At 45.7% G+C, this 23,877-nt stretch overlaps 2 protein-coding genes across 2 annotated transcripts in view; one reads left to right on the forward strand and one right to left on the reverse strand.

Moving 5' to 3' along the window:
• Nucleotides 1-292: 292 nt before the first annotated feature.
• LOC133933352 (transmembrane protein 163a) lies at nt 293-16,912 on the forward strand. Its single transcript, XM_062380390.1, has 8 exons — nt 293-635; nt 1,600-1,719; nt 7,366-7,409; nt 7,623-7,714; nt 9,731-9,827; nt 13,764-13,875; nt 14,121-14,262; nt 14,424-16,912. The coding sequence occupies exons 1-8, from the start codon at nt 410-412 to the stop codon at nt 14,482-14,484; spliced, it is 894 nt and encodes a 297-aa protein (XP_062236374.1). The 5' UTR covers nt 293-409; the 3' UTR covers nt 14,485-16,912.
• mgat5 (alpha-1,6-mannosylglycoprotein 6-beta-N-acetylglucosaminyltransferase) overlaps nt 16,864-23,877 on the reverse strand; it is a 67,403-nt gene continuing 60,389 nt past the window's right edge. Inside the window, exons 13-17 of the mRNA XM_062380389.1 lie at nt 22,588-22,734; nt 22,384-22,500; nt 20,530-20,604; nt 19,892-20,049; nt 16,864-19,691 (exon numbers count right to left, since the gene is read on the reverse strand). Coding sequence (XP_062236373.1) covers nt 19,493-19,691; nt 19,892-20,049; nt 20,530-20,604; nt 22,384-22,500; nt 22,588-22,734 — 696 coding nt within the window. The 3' untranslated portion in view covers nt 16,864-19,492. The remainder of the gene's footprint in view (nt 19,692-19,891; nt 20,050-20,529; nt 20,605-22,383; nt 22,501-22,587; nt 22,735-23,877) is intronic.

Below are 23,877 nucleotides of genomic sequence, written 5' to 3' on the forward strand. Positions count from 1 at the left end.
TGCAGGGAGAGTACACAAAAGACAATAACATAAAAAGAGGGATTTGTTCTATTACACAAAGATATTCAAATGAATGCCTTTTTCATGTTGTACTAACAAATCAGACGTGTACATCTTTAAATCGAGATGGATAATACAACACTACATTTTTCCATCATCAGTTACAAATCAATGGAAATGTAATTTGCTGTTTGGGGGATTAGACGTCGTGTCTCACATACCTTTATTCTGATGTGCACTTCTGCTCTCATTTCCCTCACAGTGCGTAATTTGGAGCCAGTGGACCTGCAGCCCCTGACAGGAGTCTCCCTCCCTCCCTACCTCCCGTGCCCCCTCTCTGTCTCTGGGTGTCTCCCCCTGCACTTCTCGCTCAGGTGCGACATTCTTGCGGTGCCTCACTGCCGAGAAGATGACGGACCCCGCGCCGCCCGACTCCACCGGCGTCCCGCACCCGGCTGTGGTTGTGGAGCCCGCGGCGGAGAACGGCCAGTGCGAGCAGGCGGACTTCCAGGAGCAGGAGCAGCATCAGCAGGAGCAGCAGGAGCAGCAGGAGCAGCGGAGCGGCACAGAAAGTCCGGGAAAGGGTCTGAAGATGGACCAGGAGATGAAGATCACAGAGAGCATAGATGACAAAGGTAGGTGGAGCGGGTTCGAAGTTCCTCAGATGCCCAGAGCGCACAGTGCGCCCCGGTGCCATGGAGAGAGGCTCCTGATCCATACCCTTCTGGGCGTCCATCCAGATGTGCAGACACATGTTCCTCCTGTACTCCCATCTGGGAGAGAGGATGACGCTGTGTTGTAGTGGTCAACACGTTAAAGCAGAAGTTTGCTTACCTGCGTCCATGGCTGAACAAACCCAGTGCTGTGATTAGGATTGAGTGAATTCATTAGTGGTTGGCCTTTGGGAAGGAATGAGTGAAAAGCCACAGGCGAGCGTTGTGTTCCACATCCTGAATATGACACAGAAAGAAGTGTGTGTCTGTGTGTGTAGTTCTCTGCCTCTACAACACAACCAGCCCATGTCACATTACACAGACCTTTATTTTAATTCACAACTCAAATCATTTTAAGCCTCATTTGGAAAAAAAACAATTCACTCGTGTAAATATTTAACTTCATATAGATTAGTACTTTCTATTATTATGGTAAAAACACAATGTGATTACTGTCATTCAAACCAATTCAATGGATGCTCATGCACAAATAAGCAATAGTGGTTTATATTGAAGTGTTAATCTAATGCAGGGAGTTTTGGCAAAGAAGTTTTGACCAATTTGTTTATATATTTTTAACTCTGTATTGATATCCACCCTCAAAAATCCACATTGTTTGGGCTGAGCTTCAAATGAGTGATGTTTTAATTTGTGTGAAATGTAAATAGACAACTGCTTGATAACACCTTCACCATATCAGCTTTATGAGGGGATGTGTCCTTGTTGTGGCTAAACAATCGGTTTACGCAGGTTTAAGTATCATGAAGAAATATTGTCATGTATTTCCAAGTTACCCGCCCCTCTTTAAAGGTACATTTATGTATTATTATGAGTTATTCCTGTTGTTAATCAGTAGGTGACAGTTGTCCTGTGTGGTTGTGTGCAGGTCTTCTGGAGAGCAGCGTGCGTCTGAAGCCTCACGAAGCACAGAGCTACCGTAAGAAAGCCCTGTGGGTGTCCTGGGTCTCCATCGCGGTCACCATCGTCCTCGCCATCGCTGCTTTCAGTGAGTAGCACCATCACGTCTCGTCTTCTGGTGAATCTATATAAAGACGTGCACACAAACACAATCCTAAGACGACCCTGCGCACGCTGTTTGGTGCTTCAAGGACAGGTTTGTTAATTCTTGTGACACCCTGTTGATCAACATGACATCCAGCAGCCGGACTAATCAGCCGTACTGAAGATGAAACCTGAAGGACGAGTGGTTGAAACAGGAACACACTCCAGCACGCAGAGACTCACACTTCACGCCGACGCCATGTTTTATTCCCTTTAAACCTTTAGCCTCCCACTGTTCCCACTTCAAATGACCCGCTCAGTTCTTTCTTTCCTTTTCTCCCAACTATCATGGATGACCCCGCCCCTGAATGCTTGTGTCTCATTCTCGGTTTTTTGATTGAGTGGAACAGGCCAGAATATCTCTCTTACCTTCCAGGTGTAATTCAGGTGAGGCTCCATGTTGTGGTCGGAGGCATCGGGTTTTCAGGTCCACTCCATTGTTGTGAACGCGATATCTCGAGAACGCCTTGAGGGAACTTCTTCAAATTCTGTACAAATATTCACTAAGACTCACAGATTAATTGATTATTTATTAGAGTTGTGAGGTCAAAGGTTAAAGACTCACAGGTCACAGTGGCCTCTTTCGAGAATTTCTTCAAATCTAGCCCAGTTGTCACTTGGACTCAAAGATGAACTGATTAGATTTCAGTGGTCAAAGGTCAAAGGTCAAGGTGACTTCACGGCAGTCTGGGAAAGCCTGGTGGAATGAAGCTGCTCTGGTTGGCGGAGGCTCGCAAACACAGGGCGGCGATTCCACTTTAGTCTCTGATATTAAATCTAAAATTGCAGACAGACAGATTTGGAGAAATGTAGAGATGAATATGCGTCAGAAATAAAAACAAACAAACAGTTAGATTGAACAAGTTTTGCTTTAAATGAGAGTGTGTTGTGATGACTGGACTTTGTGAGTCTGCTCTCAGGAATCAGTCACCATCTCGTACTGCAACATTCAACCGAAGCCTCTTCCTCCGCCTCTGCAGTAAATGCAAATGAGGACTTGACATATGCACAAGTAAGGAGGACAAGTTGTGCTGCAGTGTGGTTGATCACCTCACCGCTGGCTCACCGATGTGCAGGGACATCCTGCCAGCTCTTACCCCCAAATGAAGAACTGCCCTAGTTGCAAATCAACTGCAGAAACGAGCAGAGGCGGAGATGAAGCTGCTGGGATGTGACCTGCCGCCCCACTGGGTCAGTACTTTCTGTCTGTGACCCAGCAGGCGAACCAAGGGGAAGAACCGTGATACTTTTGTTTTGAAAAAGTCAGCGTCTTCCTGTGCACAGTCGATGTTGTTTCAATCATTAAAGCCACTTCCTGTCTGATAAGGAAACGCTGTTATAGCTGCAGAACACAACAGGCCTGTCCGACAACTTCTTGCTGCCCCTTGTACGTTGTGTGTTTCACATAATCCACAGTGAAAGAGGTGGATTCAGTGGAAATAAGAGAATCCTACACTGTTCTGCTGCAGATGTTACAAAGTAAAATGGTCAGTGGAGGTTTTTTGGCGATGACATCCCTCAACTGAGTTACTGAATTATGTTTTATTAGTTTAAAAAAGAAAGTATTCTCAATGAAAGCCTCAGAAAGGTGGACAGAGCTCTGCAGGGCGTCGGTGAAGTCCCCTGCACCTGCTGATGACGGCCGCTGGGAGACATGTCCTGTCAAACATTAGCATTACTCAAACATGGAAAAGACCTGCTTCTACTCGAGCGTGAGTGTGCGTGTGTGAATTTTATTACGGGCTTCCAGGTGCAGCTATCGTGTAGACGTTCCTAGTTCACACGTTCATGGGAAACTGGACACACGTCAGCTGTTACTGCTCCACGTTCAGACGAGGCAGACGGATTTACGAGTGAGTTCAGATTCGCTGGTGCCAGATTATCCACAGAGCAATAGTAACGTTATAAATTAGAAGATTAACCACTTTAACACCAGTTAGAGATAAGACTGAAATATGCACAGCTTCCTGAAGGGAACCGAAAGAAGAGCAGTCACTTCCTGTGTGAAGCAGAGACTGTTTATAAAGATGGAGAACAGTCATCCATCCTCATACCGATCAGAATCAGAATCAGAGTAAGAGTCGGGTCCAGCTTGTGTTTTCTCCTCTGTGGACTCGAACTGGAATGAATGTATGACTGACAACATAGTCCCGCCCCTTGTAATAACCAGCACCGTGAGACAAACACCATCAGTCCAGCAACTGAACAAACAACCTTGACAGCAGTGTTTCACTGATATGCAAACTGCAGCTCAAGAAACAGCCAATAAAGCTGCAGAGAACGAAGAGTGTTTTATCTTCTTCCTCTCTTGTCTGTGTGACAGGGAGCGAGGGAGGGGGGGGGCAATGAGATGAGAGATCTCCACTGTGTGTGTGTGTGTGTGTGATGCTGAAACTCCGTCCCAGCTGACACCCATCCAGCTTTCTTGGGAGCCAATTAGCCGTCGCCGAGCTGCCGCAGATTCATTTATACACAAGTTCTTCTCTCTGCTCCTAACGAAGGAGGTAGGAATGGATCGAGGAAACGAGGGAAGGAGGAGAGAGGGCGAAGGGAAGGAGGAGGGGAGGAGGAGGAGCAGATGTACTTTTCTCGTTGACATTAGAGGCAGATCTGTCGGGGGGGGGATACAGCCCACATAAGATCTTTAAAAAGCCGATAAAAATCAAGCATGAAAGCAAAATTCATACATTTTCCCTTCTCCTGTTTCAGTGAGTTTAAGAACACACTGTCACGTCCACTGTGGCAGATGCAGGACACCGGGTCCACACAGGCACTCCCTGTTATTGACTCTCATCAAAACAGCTGTCAGCCTGTGTTTGCTGTAGCATTTGTCTGCTCGCACACGAGAGCTCGGGCACACAGGGGTTGACAAGAAGAACGTCTCCACTCGGGATGTTTAAAGAGCAAAGCCGACCAGTCGTCACCAGTTTAGATTCCATATGGCCCCCACACAGTGAACATATATGATGAATAGATATAAAGGCTCCGTGGCTAAAACACACGAGTCATATGCAACATGGAAACTGAGATTCAAACCAGGAACCTTGCAATTTCTCCAACCACTTTATGTATTAATGGCCGATTATCAGTTATTCAGCAGATTAAAGCATGAATGTTATTTTATCACTTTCTTTAACATTGCTAAACAGGCCACTTTTAGACATTTTCACCGATTTCACAGAGAATAATTCATGAGTCTTCCGAGGGCTGGTCTGTGCAATGCGGTGCAGCTTGATTGGATTTAAGCAGGCGGCGCTCTGGGCTCCACTGAGTGCTGTGCTCGTTGTAGCGTTTGCATTTCAGGTGTTTGATCATTTTATTTCCTGTTTTATATGTCTCCGGCTTGTTGTACTTCCTGCCTTTGTCCCTGTTTCTCTTCGGTGATTGCCCTCCTCGCCCTGATTGGTTTCACCTGAGTCCAATCAGGTGGATTAGTCTCTGCCAGGGTCTCTGGTTCTGTTTGGTTCAGTCTGGTTCTGTTTAGTTTAAGTGTTCTGCCTCCACGGATGACCAGTAAGACAACGTTTGGGGTTTAAAGTCTTAAAACTGTTGCACCAGTTTACATTTAATATGTAAAGCCAACATTATGTTCATAAGGTTTTAGTTTTGCTTTGTTTAAACCTGTGAACCTTTTAATTTGTGACTTGTGTGTAAGAATTACTGAACCACAAATGTTTCTAGAAGGAATACAAGGCCTGTGGTTTGATCCCATTGGAGCTCGAGCTACCAGTCTGACCCAGTTCTCGTGTCAGCAGCTGTCTCAGTAACATGGGACATTCTTGAATTGAAGAGCCCCACAGCTTTCAAACAATATAGAATTTGTCATGGTGGTGTGAAAATGAAGTGTGGCACAGTCCTAAATGTACGAGTAGCACCACAGTGTGACGAGAACCGACTAAATGAAACCAGCAGACAGAGATTCAGGTTTTTCCCTGAACCTGAACTCAAGTGATCTGTGTCTATGAAGCTCGGAGGAGGAGGAGGAGGTTAGAGGGCGATGCCAACTGTTGCTTTGGACGTGTTTTTATCAATAAAATGAAAGATATATAATTCTGTTGATGGATAATTGATCCTCGTAGCGATATTGGCTTTTGTGGTTCTGCACAGATTGTTGTTGTGTCACAGACGAGTTTGATTTACTGACAAAGTTGTTTCTCAGATCATTGTAGCGTCACTGTTTCCATGCTGCATCTCTGCAGATCTCTGCTGGCGCACTGATTTGTATTCAAGGCTCATACACGTTTGCATAAGTGTCTGTGTGTGTGTGTGTGTGTGTTTGTGTGTCTCTGATCTGGTTTTGGTCGGGGCGATGGATGGCAGGGGAGGGGATGATCGTACCTGCAGCCCAGAGAGAGACACTGAATGAGGATGAGAAATAAAAGGGAGGATGGAAGAGGAAGGTTGAGGTGGCAGGTGTAGGAAAGAGGAAGAAAGGAGTTGAGCGCTCTTGCAGAAGAAGAACGGGCGGAGGGAACGAGTGCAGTGTTTCTGTGTGCAGAGCTGAGGCTGGTTACTGGCCCCCAGTGAGTCTAGCTAAAAATAAACCAGAGAGCAAAGGATTCCTCCCCTCCATCTATCAGCAGCTTCCTCTTTGTCTCATCTCCCCTCTCCGCTCGCTGCAGGTGTGAGTGGAGGATTCCTCACAGAGCTCCGTGTTTGTTGTCAACACGTCTCCAGCTCCATTTAATTGCAGCCGAAACTAATTAAAAACAGGAAAACAGTTGCTCGCTGGGATCGATGCAGTTCAACAGGAGAGGACGAGGCCAAGAGAAGTGCAGCTTGATTCTAATGCTGGTTGTTTACATCCATCCAACTTGGCACTGCTCTCGTTCTTGTTCAGTTTCTCACTTTCCTTTCACTTGCTTCACCGACGTCAAGTGTGAATAAGTCACAGCTATTCTTGGTTGCTTTGCTGCGTCTCTTTCATAAAGACGTTCTGTTGTGAGGGTCAAGTGAGACTTTTAACTTTTGTGTTGAAATGATAGCTTCTCATTTATTACGAGACAGGAAATGTTTTGATCTGGTCACATGTGCACACTTGATTCTGATTCTGATTGGAGAAGCTGGTTAGAGCTGGAAACGTGTAGATAGAATGTGGAACGTACAGAAGAAAGTATAGGAAATGTATTTTTATGTTTAATATGTTTTAAAGAATAAAAGCATCAATCCCCACGGCCGTAAGAATGGAGTGATTATTTGTGTCTGTGTGTTTTTACTCTTCTTTACTGTTTACTTGTGTCCATTTGCACTTTACTTGTACAATTTATTATGCAGCTTATTCTGAAAATATACTGATTTATATATATATATATGTATGTATGTGTGTGTATACTGTTTTATTTGTATATTGTTGACCATACAGTTTATATTTAAATATATATATTCTCTTTATACATGGGTTTATAATGTACATATTGTCTGGTTTACTTTATTCTACTGTATTTTAACTTGCTCTCGTTGTGTTGATACTTTGCTGCTATAACTTAACTAATGTTTATGTTTATGAATGAACAGTTAATGATGAATCTAATGTTAAAAACAAATCTGTGGAAGTTGAGTCATGATTCATTCTCTCTCTTTTCTTTTGCAGCTGTTTCCATCATGCGTCACAGTGCTGCCGCTTTCGGATTCGCTGTAAGTCAATTGAAAAAGATGTGTGACGCTATTTGCTGGAGTGAGGAGAATATGACATGTTTCTGTTTTCACTTTCATCTACGTGTAGGAAACAAAGTGTATCTAACAAATTAAACTAAACTGGAGCAGTGACAGTGAAGTAGGGAATCTCAAATTGTTTTTTAAAAGCCAATGATCTACTAATTAGATGTCTTCCTCGTCTTCCCTCTGTAGTTCGACGCAGCCCTGGACGTGTTGTCCTCCGTCATCGTGTTGTGGCGATACAGCAACGCAGCAGCTGTTCATTCTGCTCACAGAGAATACATGTGAGTACAACCAGCGCTCAGCCAGAGCTCCACAGAAATGAGCTCATCACCAGGAAGGGATCGAGACTCTGAGAACAGAATCAAGCAGATGTTTTAACGGCTTTAAAATTGAATTGAATACATTTTTTTTTTTTTTTTTTTGCTTTGTAATTTGTGAAGCATTGTGTAACGCTTATTTATTATTTGCAGACACCTGCATTTACCTGAGCTCTTGTTTTGACCAGTCACAGCCAGTTGAATATACTGAGAGACCACGTGAGACTGACTGGGACCCAGTTATCCTTCCCGTTATTTCCACTCAGTTGTATTCATTCAAATTCCAAAGCATCTTTTACTGAATTAAAGAGATAGAAGAGAAACCCTCTCTGTCCTGACTGTGGCTGTGTGTGGTAGCTCCAGTCTCTCCGCCCCTGACTCCCACTCAGGACGTGTCCAGGTCTCAGAGGACAGACGGCTAATTGCTGTGGAGACTCTGTACGAGATCACGTCCTCTGGAGACGAGACACAGACGGAACAAGACATTAAATCAAACTTCTGAGAGGCTGCCGACGTATCAAATACTGTCGGCAAGAAATGAAAAACCCAAGCTTGGTTTTTGATTTATATTTATACATTTGAGTTTGAAATGATCCCAGTGATCCACAGATTTCTCTCTTACTTCAGCTGCTAGTTGGAGAACATGGATATTTTCTACTTTAGAAGTTCAGAAGAAGAAGTCAACATCGACTATAGGTTGATTTAGCTTATTTTTCTCTTTATATAGTTTTCAAACTTCTGTCATATTGAGAGAATTGTGATCAGGCAGCTTGGCAAAAACAAGTGCTGCAGCAGATTCTGTATATTCATGAACTGATGGAGAGAGAGAATCACCTGCACGCAACTACAACGCCCACACATGTGGCTGCACAAGTGAACAAGCACTTACTGTGTGTGTGTTTGTGTGTAAATACAAACTGCATGTGCTCACACACACACACACACACACACACACACACTTGATAACAGCCGTGTTGTGCTTCTGTTTTTCCTTCCAGCACTTTCTCTATGTGTGTTAACAAACAGAAGCTCCCGTCAGAGCGACTGAACAAACCAGCGACTCACAACCAGAGAATCGATCTTCCCCTTAATTCTTTTGTCTGTGGCTGATCGGGGGTCAGTGCTGGAGCCCGGGTACAGACCGGTTGCCACGGCAACAGGCTCACAAGACAAATTAGTTTCCCAAATGAAAGCACAGAGCTTTAAAAGAGAGAAAAACCTTCATTCACATGAGTGATGCTGTTGAGCGGATTTTAATATTAAAATGTGAAGTCGAGTTGAAACGGAACCTGAAGTTTTACAGGAGATATTAATGGTGCTTCTTTGCACTTTTGTTTTTCTTGTGGAGAAACGGCTTCACCGAGATGTTGTTATTTTTACATCCATGCTGTACAAGACACAACAGGGGGTGCGTGTTTGTGTGTCTGTGTGTGTGTGTGCGCTGCAGTGGACTTCCTAGAGTGATGTTGGGTGTTGCCTTGGTCACCTCATCCGGTCGATCCCAGGATAATGAACGCAGCTGGAGAAGAAACCTTTAAACTCCACACGCTCCGATAGTTTCTTCTTCTCTTTGCTGCTCTCCCTCTGGAATTTGTTAATTAGTTGAAGATCTGCTGCTTCCAATCAATCTGTGCCGACCATTTCCACTTCCTCTGTGTCGTGTGAGGTTCTGTGAATCTCATGATCACTTCAGGACGACTGGGAAATTTATTTCTGTTGGTCCACTGGGCAAGGATGTGTGAGATTTATTCTTCCTAGTTTATAGCTAGAGGGGTAATAAGGTGCTCCTGGTTGTCCCTGGTAATTCAACCCACTCTCTCTCTGATGAATTGAACCATGCCGGTGGAATTCAGACTCATTACGTCTTGAGCTGTATTTCTACAACCCTAAATTCATCCCTTCCATGTTTTCTCCATTTCATGCCGATGCTTTTTCTGTCTCTCTGCACCCGAGTTGAAATCTTCTGTTCCTCCTCCTCAGAGCCTGTGTCATCCTGGGTGTGATCTTCATCCTGTCCTCCCTGTGCATTCTGGGTAAGGCCATCAATGACCTGGCCACCAAGCTGTTGCCTGAAGTGGTAAGAATTTAACAAAAAACATTTGTACATGTCTTCTTTGCCTCTAACGTGCATGACACACGTGTTTTATAACATTTCAGACAGTTGAACCTTTGTTTGTACTGAGGCTCTAATTTGACCTAGAACATCGAGTCAAGAGATAATTTGTCTGTAAAGCTGGAAATTTGAAATGTGCGTTTGAGAAGTTCTTCCTGTTTACTCGTGGATGAGTTGTTTAGATTTTTTTTTAGCAAAGTCTTAGGATCAGAGGAGTAGTGCGATGGTTTATTTATATTAATAGAAAGATTGAAGATGATTTTAGACGTGTGGATGTGTCCTTGGAGCCAAGAGGGTTAATAAACACAAGCTACTATCACAGTGTGGGGCTCTGACAGCTGCAGCACTGTCAGCTGAACACTCACTAAACAGATTTGTGCTTTTCACTGAACTCTGGTGAGTAATCAGATTTTTTTTCTGGGGAATTTGTGGCTATTTATAAAAGCCTGGCCAGACACTAACGACCACTTTGTCCTCATCGGCTTCTCTGTAAAACCACCAGTGTGCCACGGACCAGGATTTCACTTAGAAGCCCTGAAGCGGCCCGGCTGACTTTGTCTGGAGGATTTGGTTATAATTAGATTCTAGAGTGAGGCTGTAGTGAAGCCTCTCGTCACACTTGTAGTCGTGAATCCTGCACGTGTGTATTTACTGGAACTTTCATATGGAAGCTTTTGAGGGGGGGAGGGGTCAAAACAGGTTTAGGATGTCTTGGTTTGTGTTGTTGTGACCTGCTGTTGTTGAGAAATCAATATTTATGGGTTTGAAAACGTTTTAATGGATACATCCCACATGCACACGTACTTTATTCCTCTTTGCTAAGATTAAATAAAGTGAAATGTTAGAAAGTGAGAATAGTTGAAGGATTTCTTCAATTCTGAGAGAGTCAGGACGAGATGATTGGGTCGTGTGTAGCTCTGCTGCAGAATAAGATTTGACCAATTCAAGAGAATGTGGTCCGAGTGACTCTCAGGATTCATTCAGACCTGAACTTGGAGCTGAGCACTTGTGATGGGAGTGATGGGATCCCTCCGGACAGATGTTCAGACCAGTTCTTAATGGGGTCTGTCACAGTCAGAATCTGAATTGAGAAAATAAGGTTTCAAGGTCTTTGTTGTGAACATGTTAAAGTGTTTCTGCTGCAATAGTCATCTCTGTAGAATGGCTCTGAGCAGGTAGTGATGATGATGATGTCCATAAACATTTTAACATTTAACTTTGGGTAGATAAGAGATGTAGAGAAACTTAATTGGAATTGATGATTGTGTATTTGTACAATTTGTTTCACTTTTAAATTGGATTATCCCATCATCCCGGCTCGGTGGGAGGTGGGATCTGTGGGGTTTGGCATGAAAAGCTAAACTCATGATCACAGCTGGATGCATTTTAATCTGACTTCCTGGATCAGCTGCAGAACTCAAAAGATAATCTCTCCAGGCTCAAACCTGATTTAGTTTTCAGATGCGTTATTGATTTATCGCCCCGACTTGTTTCCCGTCTCCTCGTCTGTGAGTCGAGCCCGACAGGCGGCCATCGACCAGGGAGCCACAGATTGGGTTTTTCTGCTCCGACTTTATCAGACTGGTTTCTGGTGCACCATGGAGGGAGATATAAATAGCGTGTGCATGGCTCACAGCCCCCCCCCCTCAGTACGCCACAGTTCGAAACAAGGTTTATTTTCACCACCTCCCTCTCGTCCTCCTTGCTATGAAATGCTAATAAGGTAAACGGCTGGATAAATATGCAGTGGTGAGACAGACAGAGGAGGGAGGGAGGAGGGGAGAGAGTAACCTGTGGAGGAGGAGGAGGAGGGTGCAGACAGAAACACGAGGAAGAGGAGGATGATGTTTGTTCTTTTACACCTGAATGTTCTGACCCTGTTAATTTCCCCTCACATTTAAAATGAATCTCCATTCGTCCCTCTCTCTTTTCCTCTCTCTTTCCCTCTCTCTGTCCCTCTCTGTCCCTCTCTGTCCCTCTCTGTCTCTCTCTGTCTCTCTCTGTCTGTCCCTCTCTCTGTCTCTCTCTCTGTCTGTCTCTCTCTCTGTCTCTCTCTCTGTCCCTCTCTCTGTCTCTCTCTGTCCCTCTCTGTCTCTCTCTCTGTCTGTCCCTCTCTCTGTCTCTCTCTCTGTCTCTCTCTGTCTGTCCCTCTCTCTGCCCCTCTCTCTGTCTCTCTCTCTGTCTGTCTCTCTCTCTGTCCCTCTCTCTGTCTCTCTCTGTCTCTCTCTGTCCCTCTCTCTGTCCCTCTCTCTCTGTCTCTCTCTGTCTCTCTCTGTCTCTCTGTCTGTCCCTCTCTCTGCCCCTCTCTCTGTCTCTCTCTCTGTCTGTCTCTCTCTCTGTCCCTCTCTCTGTCTCTCTCTGTCTCTCTCTGTCCCTCTCTCTGTCCCTCTCTCTCTGTCTCTCTCTGTCTCTCTCTGTCTCTCTGTCTGTCCCTCTCTCTGTCCCTCTCTCTGTCTCTCTCTGTCTCTCTCTCTGTCCCCCTCTCTGTCTCTCTCTCTGTCTGTCTCTCTGTCCCTCACTCTGTCCCTCTCTCTGTCTCTCTCTGTCCCTCTCTCTGTCCCTCTCTCTGTCCCTCTCTCTGTCCCTCTCTCTCTGTCTCTCTCTGTCTGCTTCCTCCAGGTGACTGTGGGCGTCATGTTGCTCCGCCTCCAAAGAGCAGAACACTTTGTCCCGTTTTCATATTCTGCTCAGGGATCTGTTGTCAAATGTAAATGTCAAGTGCTGTGTTCTTATTCTGGGCAGGGTTTGTTTGTCATGACCTCTATCCGCCGTTCTCCCAGTACTGTGTATGTGTGTGTCTGTGTGTGTGTGTCCCTCTCCCATGGGCCTGGATGTCTGCCCACCCACTTTGAATGTTGATCAGAGGGTCACTGAGGGGCTTCCTTACGACAACAGCCTGCGAGTCACAGCGAGCCACCTGCCGCTGCCACCTTCTGGAAACACAACTTTCCTAACCAACTTTATCTTTGTATCATTTCAATGTGATCGTTGAGTTTTGAGGGATGAATTATCCAGACAACATGCAGCCGTATAGATCTGCTGTTAATCCAGAGTCTAATGTGGATCTGTGTTAATGCTTTGAAAGACCATCAAAGCCAAATCAACACATGCACTTGTATCATAGTGAGGAGACTCATTGTGTTAAACCTCACAATTAAATACACAAATCTAAACCTTTTTATATCTATAACAAAATCCACAACCAGTGCTCACAAAGAAGTACAAGTACATGAGGAAAATTCATCTCATCAGATCCAGAATCTGTCTCTTGGCTCTGATGAATTCATGAATGTACAATATTTGTAGAAGGAGCTCGTTTCATGTTGTGAGTCACAGGTCTGAGGTTTTCTCCTCCTCTCTGATGTCTCTGAGTTCAAATGAGCTTTCCATGGCTCTGAGGCCATAGTGCAATATTAATGCTGCCGCAGAGGCCCTGAGTGCTCTGCAGCTCCACCCCCCCCGCCCCCCCCGCCCCTCATCCATCCTCCTCCACGGTGATGATGGGTGTGACGGCATATTCTAATATTTAAAAACCAGAACAACACGTTTGGAAGGTTGAATCATTTTCAAACCCAGATTAATGAGAAGATGATCAAGATAAACCTGAGGAGGGGGAATAGATGCGTGGGGGGGGGGGGGGGGGAGCTGTGGTTGTCGTGGGTCTTGTGGAAAGTGATGGAGGAGCTGTAGTTATTAATCAACTCCTCATCTCATCTGGATATTGACAGTTGAAGAGTTAAACTGATCCGTTGAGTGAAGTCATAACCGTTTGCTTGATGCCAGTAAGTGGTTGAGTCTCAGTCTGGTGTGGCTGAACCAGTGGTGTAGAGGACCGAGAATCAAACCCTGAGGGACACCACCAGAGTGACCAAGCTCTCGCTGTGCGTCTGCCTCCCTCAGGACGGCTTCCTGTTCAGCGTGTCCATCGTCAGCGGCGTGGCGTGCATCATCCTGGCCGTGGTCAAGTTCATGATCGGGAGGGTGCTGACCAGCCGAGCCCTCATCACCGACGGTGGGTGAACACACACACACACACACACACACACACACACACACACACACACACACACACACACACACACACACACTTTCAGCTCATTGGAGGCATCTCGGGAATCTTTCACCCTCAGTGAACTGAGAATCACGTGTCCACTGAGGCCTCAACACAACAGGGGCTGAATTCCAACACTTTAAAACCCCCCCGCCCGCTGTGACTTGGGACCAAAGAGACGGATTCATGTGTTTCTGTCTGTGCAGGTTTCAACTCGCTGGTGGGAGGAGTCATGGGCTTCTCCATCCTCATCAGCGCCGAGGTGTTCAAGCACGAGCCCCAGGTGTGGTACCTGGACGGGACCATAGGGGTCCTCATGGGCCTCATCATCCTCTTCTACGGAGTCAAGTAAGTTTTGACTCAAGCAACGAATAAAACCAGAAAAATGAATTTGTCTGCAGGGACCCAGAAAGGCACACAGTTTATTTTATTCTTCATTTAAAGACTCACATTCTCCTCTTCCTCCTCTTCCTCCTCGTCTTCCTCGTCTTCCTCCTCTTCCTCTGCAGGCTGCTGCTGGACATGGTTCCACGGATCCGACAAACCAGGAACTATGAGCGTTTTGAGTGACGGAGAAGAGATGAAGAAGAAGAAGAGGAGGGGTTCAGGGGGTGGGGTTGTCAATTCCCTCCCCCCCCCCACGTCTCTCCACAGAGACCCGGGCCTGGAGGTGCCAGTGACCTGAGGTTCAGGCCGATCAAACTCCTGTGGCACCTTTTTAAGTGTTTTACAATTTGCTGTAAATATAAATAATTTGTCTTTGAACCGTGAGCAGCAGCCCCCCGCCCCCCCCCGCCCCCACCCCGTCATCGCCTCGTCCAAACGCAGCCTTTTACTTTCCCCATGGTTTCTAGAGGTGTGTGTGTGTGTGTGTGTGTGTGTGTGTGTGTGTGTGTGTGTGTGTGTGTGTGTGTGTGTGTGTGTGTGTGTGTGTGTGTGTGTGTGTGTGTGTGTGTGTGAGTGAAGTGTTAATGGTGTTTTGAGGATGTGTCAACACACAAGGCCTCACAAGGAACAAGCACACAAACTGTCAGTGATGTGATTCGCTGTCAACAGTATTTATCTGGAGTGACGTCATAGTGACCTCATCATTAGCCTTATGACATCATCAGTCGTGACACACGAGGGAAACAGACTCTGTTTACTTCATGTTAGTGAATGTAGTATTTGTACTTTGGCATCTTGTGCCACCTACTGGCGAGTAGAGGCAACTGCATCTCTTGTATAACTTCATATGGGAGATGAAATGGAAAAGTTTATCAGAGAAAGGAACTTTGTGTTGTGAGTCAAGTTGAAGTTGTTGTTTCACATTCTGAGGTCAGAGAGGAGCTGGATGATCTGATGGTTTGTTTTCCTGTCTCCTTCAGATCAGATCCAGAGTCTGTTCTCATGTCACAGCAGCTGAGCCAGTTTGTGACCAATGGGTTTGTGGATTTTATTTTAAGACGTTAAAACAAAAGGATCCATGAAAGGAAGAGAGAGTTCCTTGGTTGGATTCATATGTAGTTTGGAGTTTGACCTCAGTGAGAATCTGTTTCTGTTGTTTTTCTTTTGTCTTCGTGATGTTTGACGAACGTCCAGAAGTTCGAATCTGTGATGAACTCTGAATCTTCTTCTTCTGCATCATTTCATTTTCCTTCTTTCTGTGAAATACTCCAATCTACTGTGACCGATTCCACTTTCCAGCAAAGTTCAGCTTCAGTTTGTCGTTGGGCCGGTTGTTGATGAGCTGATCGGACAGGAAGTGATCTGTTGAATCCACTCATAAGTTTTTACTCTGAGCCGCGACATCGTCAAACTTTGACTTTGTCCCTTTTTCCTGTGTTCCTGCTGTTTGATCACAGGCTGCGGAGACAAGTGGACATTTATATTATTGATATCGTGTCCATAACGTGACCGTACCCGTTTGTTTGGGTTCAACATGGTGACATGTGAAGTAGTAACTTGGTAATAAAGCTGATTTGTGTTCTTGATTTAAAACGAGAAGCTTTTTAAAAGACGTAATCGTGCAGTTCTGGTGTCAGTCGAAACTAATCATCAGCTCAGATCTGATTTCAGTTTCCTCCTGTTACTGAACACAAACGTTAAAAATGTTGTAGACACAGGCGCAGGGCTCCCCATGTGGCTGCAGGGGGCGCTGTTGCAGAGTGTTGCTTTAAAACATGAAACAACCAAATACAAAGTTTATTTATAGAGAGAATGAAACGTCTCGAATATACAGAAGCAGATTTTCGGCCATGAAAAGAAAACAAGAAGTGAAGTTAGTCTTGATTCAAAAAATAAAGATTCTCATGCAACGTCTCATTGTATTAAATTAGGAAGTGAACTGTTTAACTTGTTTTTATCATGACTGACTTTTCTTCTTGTCCATCAGGCAGAAAACAGCTTCAATACAAAGACTGATAAAAACCAGATTTCATAGAGAATCAGCAGCTTGCTCCTCTGTGTTGTTCTTATCGCTGTGAGCAGGACGTGTTTCTGCCCTGAACTGTAGATGTGAAGACTTTAATGTTACAGAAGCTGTGATATATGAAATGATCGATGTTTCTCTTGCTCCTCCTCCTCGTCTCTGACTCCAGAGCTTGAATGTGATTGACAGGAGAGAGGCTGAATGTACCTTTTCTGAATCGCTGGTTAAAACAGAAGCTCCATCTCTTTCAGTTTGAATACAGAAGCTGAGGGAGTTCAATTTGAGTCTCAAAGTCCGAGCACAGGAAATAGATTCTAGTTCAAATGATCAACTGGAGATGAAATTATAATGAATAATTATAAAAATGTGTCTAAAAGTTGAATCTGTGCTCAGGATCAAATCAAACTCCAGCAGCTCGGTGGTTCGACTCCTGAAATCCTCTCTCTCTCTTTCTCTGTGGACTGTACGTTTCTGTGTAAATACTGAATGTGAATCTTCTGTGGTGTAGAACCAGTGTAAAGCACAGTCGGACACTCTGATCACAGAAAAAGGTTTATTTAAAAATAAAGTTATATCCCTCTTTACTCATCAAGGACTGAAAACAAAGCCGTTGTCGTTCTTCACCACGATCGTCTCCGCTCGGCTGTTTCAGACACTGAGGCTCCAGATTCAGAAACGAGGACTGATGAGTTTGTTCCGCTGTAAATAAAGTTTCTCTTTTTCACGATGGAGACGTTTGAGGTTAAAACAAACGGATGCGGTGAAGAAACTGACGTTCACGACCTTCATGTCAGCTCCTGGAAACCAAGCGCTTGATAATGTGATCGACAGCGTAATGTAAAACAAAACAAATAAGGCCTCGGCTGCAACAGAACATCCAGAAACTCAGTTAGGTCCAGAATCCATTAAAAGACCAAAACAAGTAATGACCTGATCACCGTGTATTCATCCGCAGCTTTAAATAAGTCCCCATCAAAGTCCCTGTTTACTTCTGCTTGATTAAAAACTACTTTCAGAACATGATTGATCATTTTTTAAATTGTGGTTAAAACTCAGAGTGCCGAGAAACGATGGAACACACGATTGGTTTTGATCCTTTTTTCTGGAATTTGCTGACGATGATAAATAAAGTGAAGGACCTTCTGCTTCTGGTCACATGTCGGAGGAAAGAAAAGAAAAACAGAAAAGGAGTAAAACCGTGCTCAGGTAACATCTGTTGTACATCCGTGAAACTCTACTTTACAAATTAAAATCTCTGTTAAATAATAAATCCACTGATCTGCTGAGTCATCACACTGAATAAATTAGGTCTAAAGTGTATTAAATTAAAGTAAGAAAAATATATAATCTTTAATCGTTGAATTAAAATCATTTCACCTCAACCAGTAGAACAGATTTAAAGAAGTGAGGAAACACACGTGACCATGACAAGGCACATGAGACGCAGAGTTGGCGGCAGATCACAAAATAAAGACACACAACACGAGTCTGGGCCGACGCAGTGAGGACGGTGTGTGTGTCTGTTTGTGTGTCTGTGTGCAAAACAAAAAAAACTGATTGGAAATCAAAGTGTACAAGGCCGCTGCTGCCTTTCACAATAAAACAGGCCACATCTGTCTGCAGCTGTTCGGCTTAAAGAGACGAGAAGAAGAGGAAAGTAAAGAAATTAGAGTTTCTACTTTTTAATTCTGCAACACGTGAATCTATAAATTTGTATTTGGGCGTAAAATTCTGAAATTGGCAAATATTTGTATATAATATGTTTTGCAGGTACATAAAGTGACTGTAAATACCTCTGTGCTCTAAAACTATCAACAGTTATATAAGTTAAAGTTCTCAAACTTACAAAACTCCATCTCTAAAGTTGATTTCTTCTTCTCGTCACTTCTCGAAGCAGACAAACCCCCCCCCACCACGTTTTTTATGTCGATTTTTTTTTTTTTTTAATCACTCTCCATAAATAAAAATCGATAAAAAAAGGGAAAAGAAATAAAAATAAGATGACGCCCATTCTATAAATAAAAAACGATTTCCACCAAAAACCGAGATAAAGATCTGTGTACAAAATAAATAAAAACCCATATGAACAATATACAGTGTAACTAATATCTCCTCGACCCTCTAATAGATAAACGTAGTGCACCATGTTCTTTTTTCAATTCACCACAAATAACTACAAATTAACTTTTTTGATCTTAACGTTTGCGAACCTGCAGGAAAATCAAGATCCTGACGATGAGGCGGGGGGGGGGGGGGGCGCTAGAGGGATTTACAGCTGCTGTTGTGTGGTCGGTGACACGAGTGTGTGTGTGTTTTACTTTGTGTGCGTTACGGACGACCACGTGTCTAAGTCACCACATTCCTACGACTGCAGAGAGCTCGCCCTCGCCCCCTGGTGGGCGTCGTACCGGAACACTGTCATGAATCTCCACTGGCCACAGACACTCGCTCCTCATGATGCGTTTGAATATGAGCGTGCACGTGGTCGCTCGCGCTCGTGAGGGAATGGAATCTGGAGGAGGTGTCAGGAAACGCTAAAAGTTCCAGAATAAAAATCTAGATATCTATGTTACATGTCGGCTCTCGCCCCTCGGTCCACAAGTCCTTACAGTGTAAAACTGGTTACGTTTTTTTAGCCGCCATTTCTCAGGCCCCTCCCCCTATGCGTGTGTAGATATGTGTGTTTGGGGGGGGGGGGCATGCCAGTCCAGTGCAAATCTACCTAAACAATGAGCAGATTCAGATTTGAGTGGGGATGAGGATGGAGGATAGGGGGGGCGGGACCAGGTGAGGTGGGCGGTGCAGCTGTCAGGGGGAGGGGCTTGGCCACACCGCCATGTTGAACGTCACGGACACGCGCGGCCCGCGGAGCTGCAGCGGTTCCTGTTCGAATCCCTTCGTCCCCTCAAGTCATTTCACTTCCCTTCCAGGGACCTGTGGCGCCCCCTGCTGGTGAATCTGAGGAGTGACTCGGCTTCAGAACAATGACGATGAGAAACACACACACACACACACGTCTCGTCAATGTTTGTCCGCACACACACACAGGAGTTCAGTGTGTGTTTGTGTGTTTGACAGCTGCAGGAGTGTGTGTGTCTCTCAAACACACAAACACTCGTTAAGCTGCTCTCCGCCCGCCCCCCCCTCCCGTGGGCTGGCGTGTGGCTGCTATAGGCAGTCTTTGCACAGCGCCACCTGGCCCTTCATGTAGTCGCGGCAGGGGCAGATGCGGCGCAGCGTCTGGTGGGCGCCGGCGCAGCTGAACAGCAGCAGGTCGGATTGGAAGATGCAGTGACGCCGCGTGTCGCTGTACGCCGGGACCAACGTGTCGGAGCTCGACTCCACCGTCTGACAGTCCACACCAAACCTGAGAGAGGGAGGGAGAGGGAGGGAGAGAGAGACCGTTAGATGAGCTGGGAGAATGTGTGTGTCTGCTCGAGCCTTTGTGTAGATACATGGAAATCTTGTGTGTGTGTGTGTGTGTGTGTGTGTGTGTGTGTGTGTGTGTGTGTGCGTGTGTGTGTGTGTGTGTGTGTGTGTGTGTGTGTGTGTGTGTGTGAGTCCCACCTGGCCAGGTCCTTGTCCTTGTTGAGGTGCTGGAAGAAGGACGGCTCACAGATGAGCTGCTCCTCCTGACACACCTGCTTACAGGTGCGCCCGGGCTCCGCCTGTTTGACCTGCAGGGCGCTGAGAGGAGGCCACATCACCTGCCCGTGACAGAAGTCCTGCAAGACAGACAGAGGACATCAGGACGACTGCAGGACGACCCGAGGACAGGAGCGTGGTCTCTATGAGTGTGTCTCACAGACTGCTGGAGGAATGAGCTCCACTGACCGGTTTATTCGATTTGTCAATCTCATGATCTTTGATTAAATCTATTCTGAAAACCTTCTGGTTTGTTATGTCTGTGATTTCTGATCCTCGTACATTTTGTTCACTCAGACACAAAAGGAAAATAAAAAATTCCTGAAAGTCACAACAAACCGAATCTTCCACTTCATCGTCTGGTTCGGAAAAAACAAAGCAGCTTTCCAGGAAATGATGAGAACGTTTCTTCAGAGTGTTGACAGCCGAGCTTCTCTTTCAGGATTGGTAAATATTCTCTTTCTGAGAATGTTGTTTTCATTCTCAGAAGAACTGATGTGAAAAGAACTTCACTAAGATCATGATGAGTGAGGAGGAGGAGGAGGAGGAGGAGGAGGTACCTGGTTCTCGATGAAGGCGTTGACTCTCTGCAGCATCCCCTCACAGGTGAACTCGTAGGGCAGGTAGGGCTCGATCTGAAAAACACACACAGGGTCACCATCAGTTTCAGGAGAGGAGAGGAGAGGAGAGGACAGGAGAGGAGAGGACAGGAGAGGAGAGGACAGGAGAGGAGAGGAGAGGAGAGGACGAGAGAGGACAGGAGAGGAGAGGAGAGGAGAGGAGAGGAGAGGAGAGGACGAGAGAGGACGAGAGAGGAGAGAGGAGAGAGGAGAGGAGAGGACGAGAGAGGAGAGGAGAGGAGAGGACGAGAGAGGACGAGAGAGGAGAGGAGAGGACGAGAGAGGAGAGGAGAGGACAGATGAGTGGGTTTCTGAACTCAAGTTCGATTTGATGTTTATCTGATTACAAGCAGAGTAAAGAAATCAAGAGGACCAGCCAATGTGAGCAAAGCTAAATATCATCTCTGTACAGATCCGAGTAGAGCTGGTTTCAAAGTGTGTGTGTGAGAGAGAGAGAGAGAGAGAGAGAGAGAGAGCACATGAGCAGCCTGGTGTAATATTAGCCTGTGTCTCTGAACTTCTGTCTTTTCTCCCCAGACTCTGATTTGAGAGGAAAACTTCAAACAGAGCAGAGAAACAACTGAAACCTTTGTTTCTGCTCTAAGTCACTCACTGCTCCTCTGACTGTGTGTGTGTGTGGGGGGGGGGGCTAGTCAAGCCGGAGCCTGGTAGGCTGCAGCTCGCCACGGATCACGAAGCATATGAGGCGGTGCCGGCTCGTCCAGTGAACAAAGCCTTTGTTTCCGACCGGCTCTGCAAAGCTCGGCATCACACGAGGTCCGACCCCGGAGGAGAAGACAGAACAAGATATCGCTCTTCATCCCTCCTCCTCCTCCTCCTCCTCCTCCTCCTCCTCCTCCTCCTCGTCCGTCTCTAGATGCTCTAGATTTTCATCAATTAAGAATTTGATCAGACTCCCTCCCTTCGTAGCTCCACTTCTCGATCTGGAGGATTTGTTGCTTTTCTTTTACGTACGTGATGGAAAACAGATTTTATCTAGACTTTAATGATTTCTGTCATTTTAGATAAATGTCGTGTTCTCTTAAGAGGCGGTGTGATTCACCTGTCTGAGGAATCCCCCAAGATAAATTGAAAGCTGTTCTTGAACCATTTGGAGGACATGCATGGTCTGGGTCTCTTTTGAAAGGTAACATTCTGAACCCCCCCCCACCCCCACAGTCAGAATCTCTAACTTTACACCATGACGCGTCACATCTGTATGTTGGAAATTTCATTGGCTAAACGAAACGCCAGTCATCAGAACAATCTGTTGCAATTGGCTTCACACGTCTGGTGTCTCGTTGGCTATTGTAGGCTGTGGACAACCCACGCCAGCTCCTATTGGGTCAAGTGAGCTGTCAATCTAAAGTTCAGAGTTTAGCCGCCATTTTGATAGCAAGAGGGCGGCTGTGTTTACGTGTGAACAGGAGTTACGAGGGAAAATACATCAAAGTTTACAGGTAGCTGCTGGCTCGTCTGGACCTTTGGCAATGTACCAATCTGTGGATTAACATGAAGCTTCTTAGGTGAGTGACTTTCTGTTAAGGGTCTGACTAAGACCTTGATTACACCGGCTGTGGTGATCGGATCTTGAAATGGTTTAGATCAGTCGAATCATAAGAATCGTAGCTTTTCAAAGATATGTTGCATCAGTACCCAGCAGTACGTCACAATTCTGTAAATAACAAAGTTTGACGCTTATCGGTAAAGGGGACGCCCGCGGGCCGAGAGGTTGAAGGAGGAAGAGGCGTCCTGAGCCTCAACGTGGACGTGTCCCGGTTGAGATGTGTTTACCTTCTGGCTGAGGATGGAGCGGATGGCCTTCTCCACCTCCACTGGGTCGTCGATGTCCACGGTCCAGACGTGGGGCTCACCGATGTACACCTCGGCGTATGGATGCTGGGAGGTCAGCTGCAGAGAGAGAACCAAACAAACAACGTGAGAGGACAGAGGGATAGAGTGTGGAGTGAAACCGTGGTGTCCTCCTCCCCCCCTCACCTCTCTCATGGTGGGTTTGCCCTTGAAGAAGTCGGTGTTCTTGCTGCTCTTCGGGGGGCTGAACTTGGGGTTGAGGAAGGCGCAGCCGTTGGCGATGGCCTCGAGCGGAGCGGGACCCTCGTACGGGAACGACAGACCCACAAACAACTGAGGAGGAAGAGGATTTAAAAACATCAAATTGTGGTTTTAAAACACTTTAAAAAGACACAATGGACATTAACAACACAACCGTCCTGCACTGGCTGGACTCAGGACTCAGAATAACAGAGCTGGCGTCAGAGGTGAAGAAGAGTTTAATGGGAGCGTTGGGGAGTTTCTGTTGTTTGCTGAGAGCAGCAGTTAGACCCTCCCGTGTTCTCAGCACTAAATAAGAGTCGAGGCAGCGTTTTTTTATATATAAATATATATATATAAAGCAGGAGGGGAAAAACAAGGAGGATGATGGGGGGGGGGTCAGTGTTGTGTGAACAGCTGCATCACATGTTTTAAAGCAAATACAATAAAAGTTGGTTCAACGCAAATAGTCCTGATGAAGGAGCTCATATAAGTGAGTCAGTCGGAGCTCGACCAGGAGAGAGAGAGACAGTCATTCAGAAACTGGGGGGGGGGCAATGTGGGCCAGGGGCTTATTTAATTGAGGGCCAGAGTCAGCCAGTAACAATGGCTCGTCTGTGAGTGTGTTTGTGTGTGTTTCTGCCCAAAGCAAGAGAAGGGCCCCTAAACACAATCAGTTTTATTAGCATCAGACTTCATCCAGCAGGTGGCAGCAAAGAGCTTCCCCTCTCTCTCTTTCAGTGTGTGTATACAATGTTCCTCACAGCTGAGAAACAGTGAACCAGCACTTACAAGGGGAGGAGGGGGGTGAACAGAGAGGAACTAGAAGACCGGAGCTGTCCCACCTCGTGCTCATTTACATCCTGATCCTCAGTCACTGCCAAGTGCAACAACATCCAGTACACAAAACCACGTAAATTTAATGTGACACAACACAACTATTCAGGATGAACATACACGTTTTACCTGTAGCTCTGCGGCTGATGATTATTTCTCATGATCTGAATTGACAGTTTCTCTCTGGCCTGTCTTCTAACTCGCCTGGCGTCTTCTGAATTCAAATTGAGCTTCTGGTTTATTTGTCTTTTAAATTGTGGATGTTTGAACGCGTCTCCCTGTGTTTCCATGAGTTCCCTCAGGAGATAACACGAGCAGAGGAAGAGTTCATGCAAAGAGGAGCATGTGTCTGCACCTTTGACTCTCATGGAAATGTAAGTGTCGCGGCAGCTTGGATTG

This window comes from Platichthys flesus, chromosome 22 (assembly GCF_949316205.1).
Source record: "Platichthys flesus chromosome 22, fPlaFle2.1, whole genome shotgun sequence".
In the NCBI taxonomy this organism is placed as follows: domain Eukaryota; kingdom Metazoa; phylum Chordata; class Actinopteri; order Pleuronectiformes; family Pleuronectidae; genus Platichthys; species Platichthys flesus.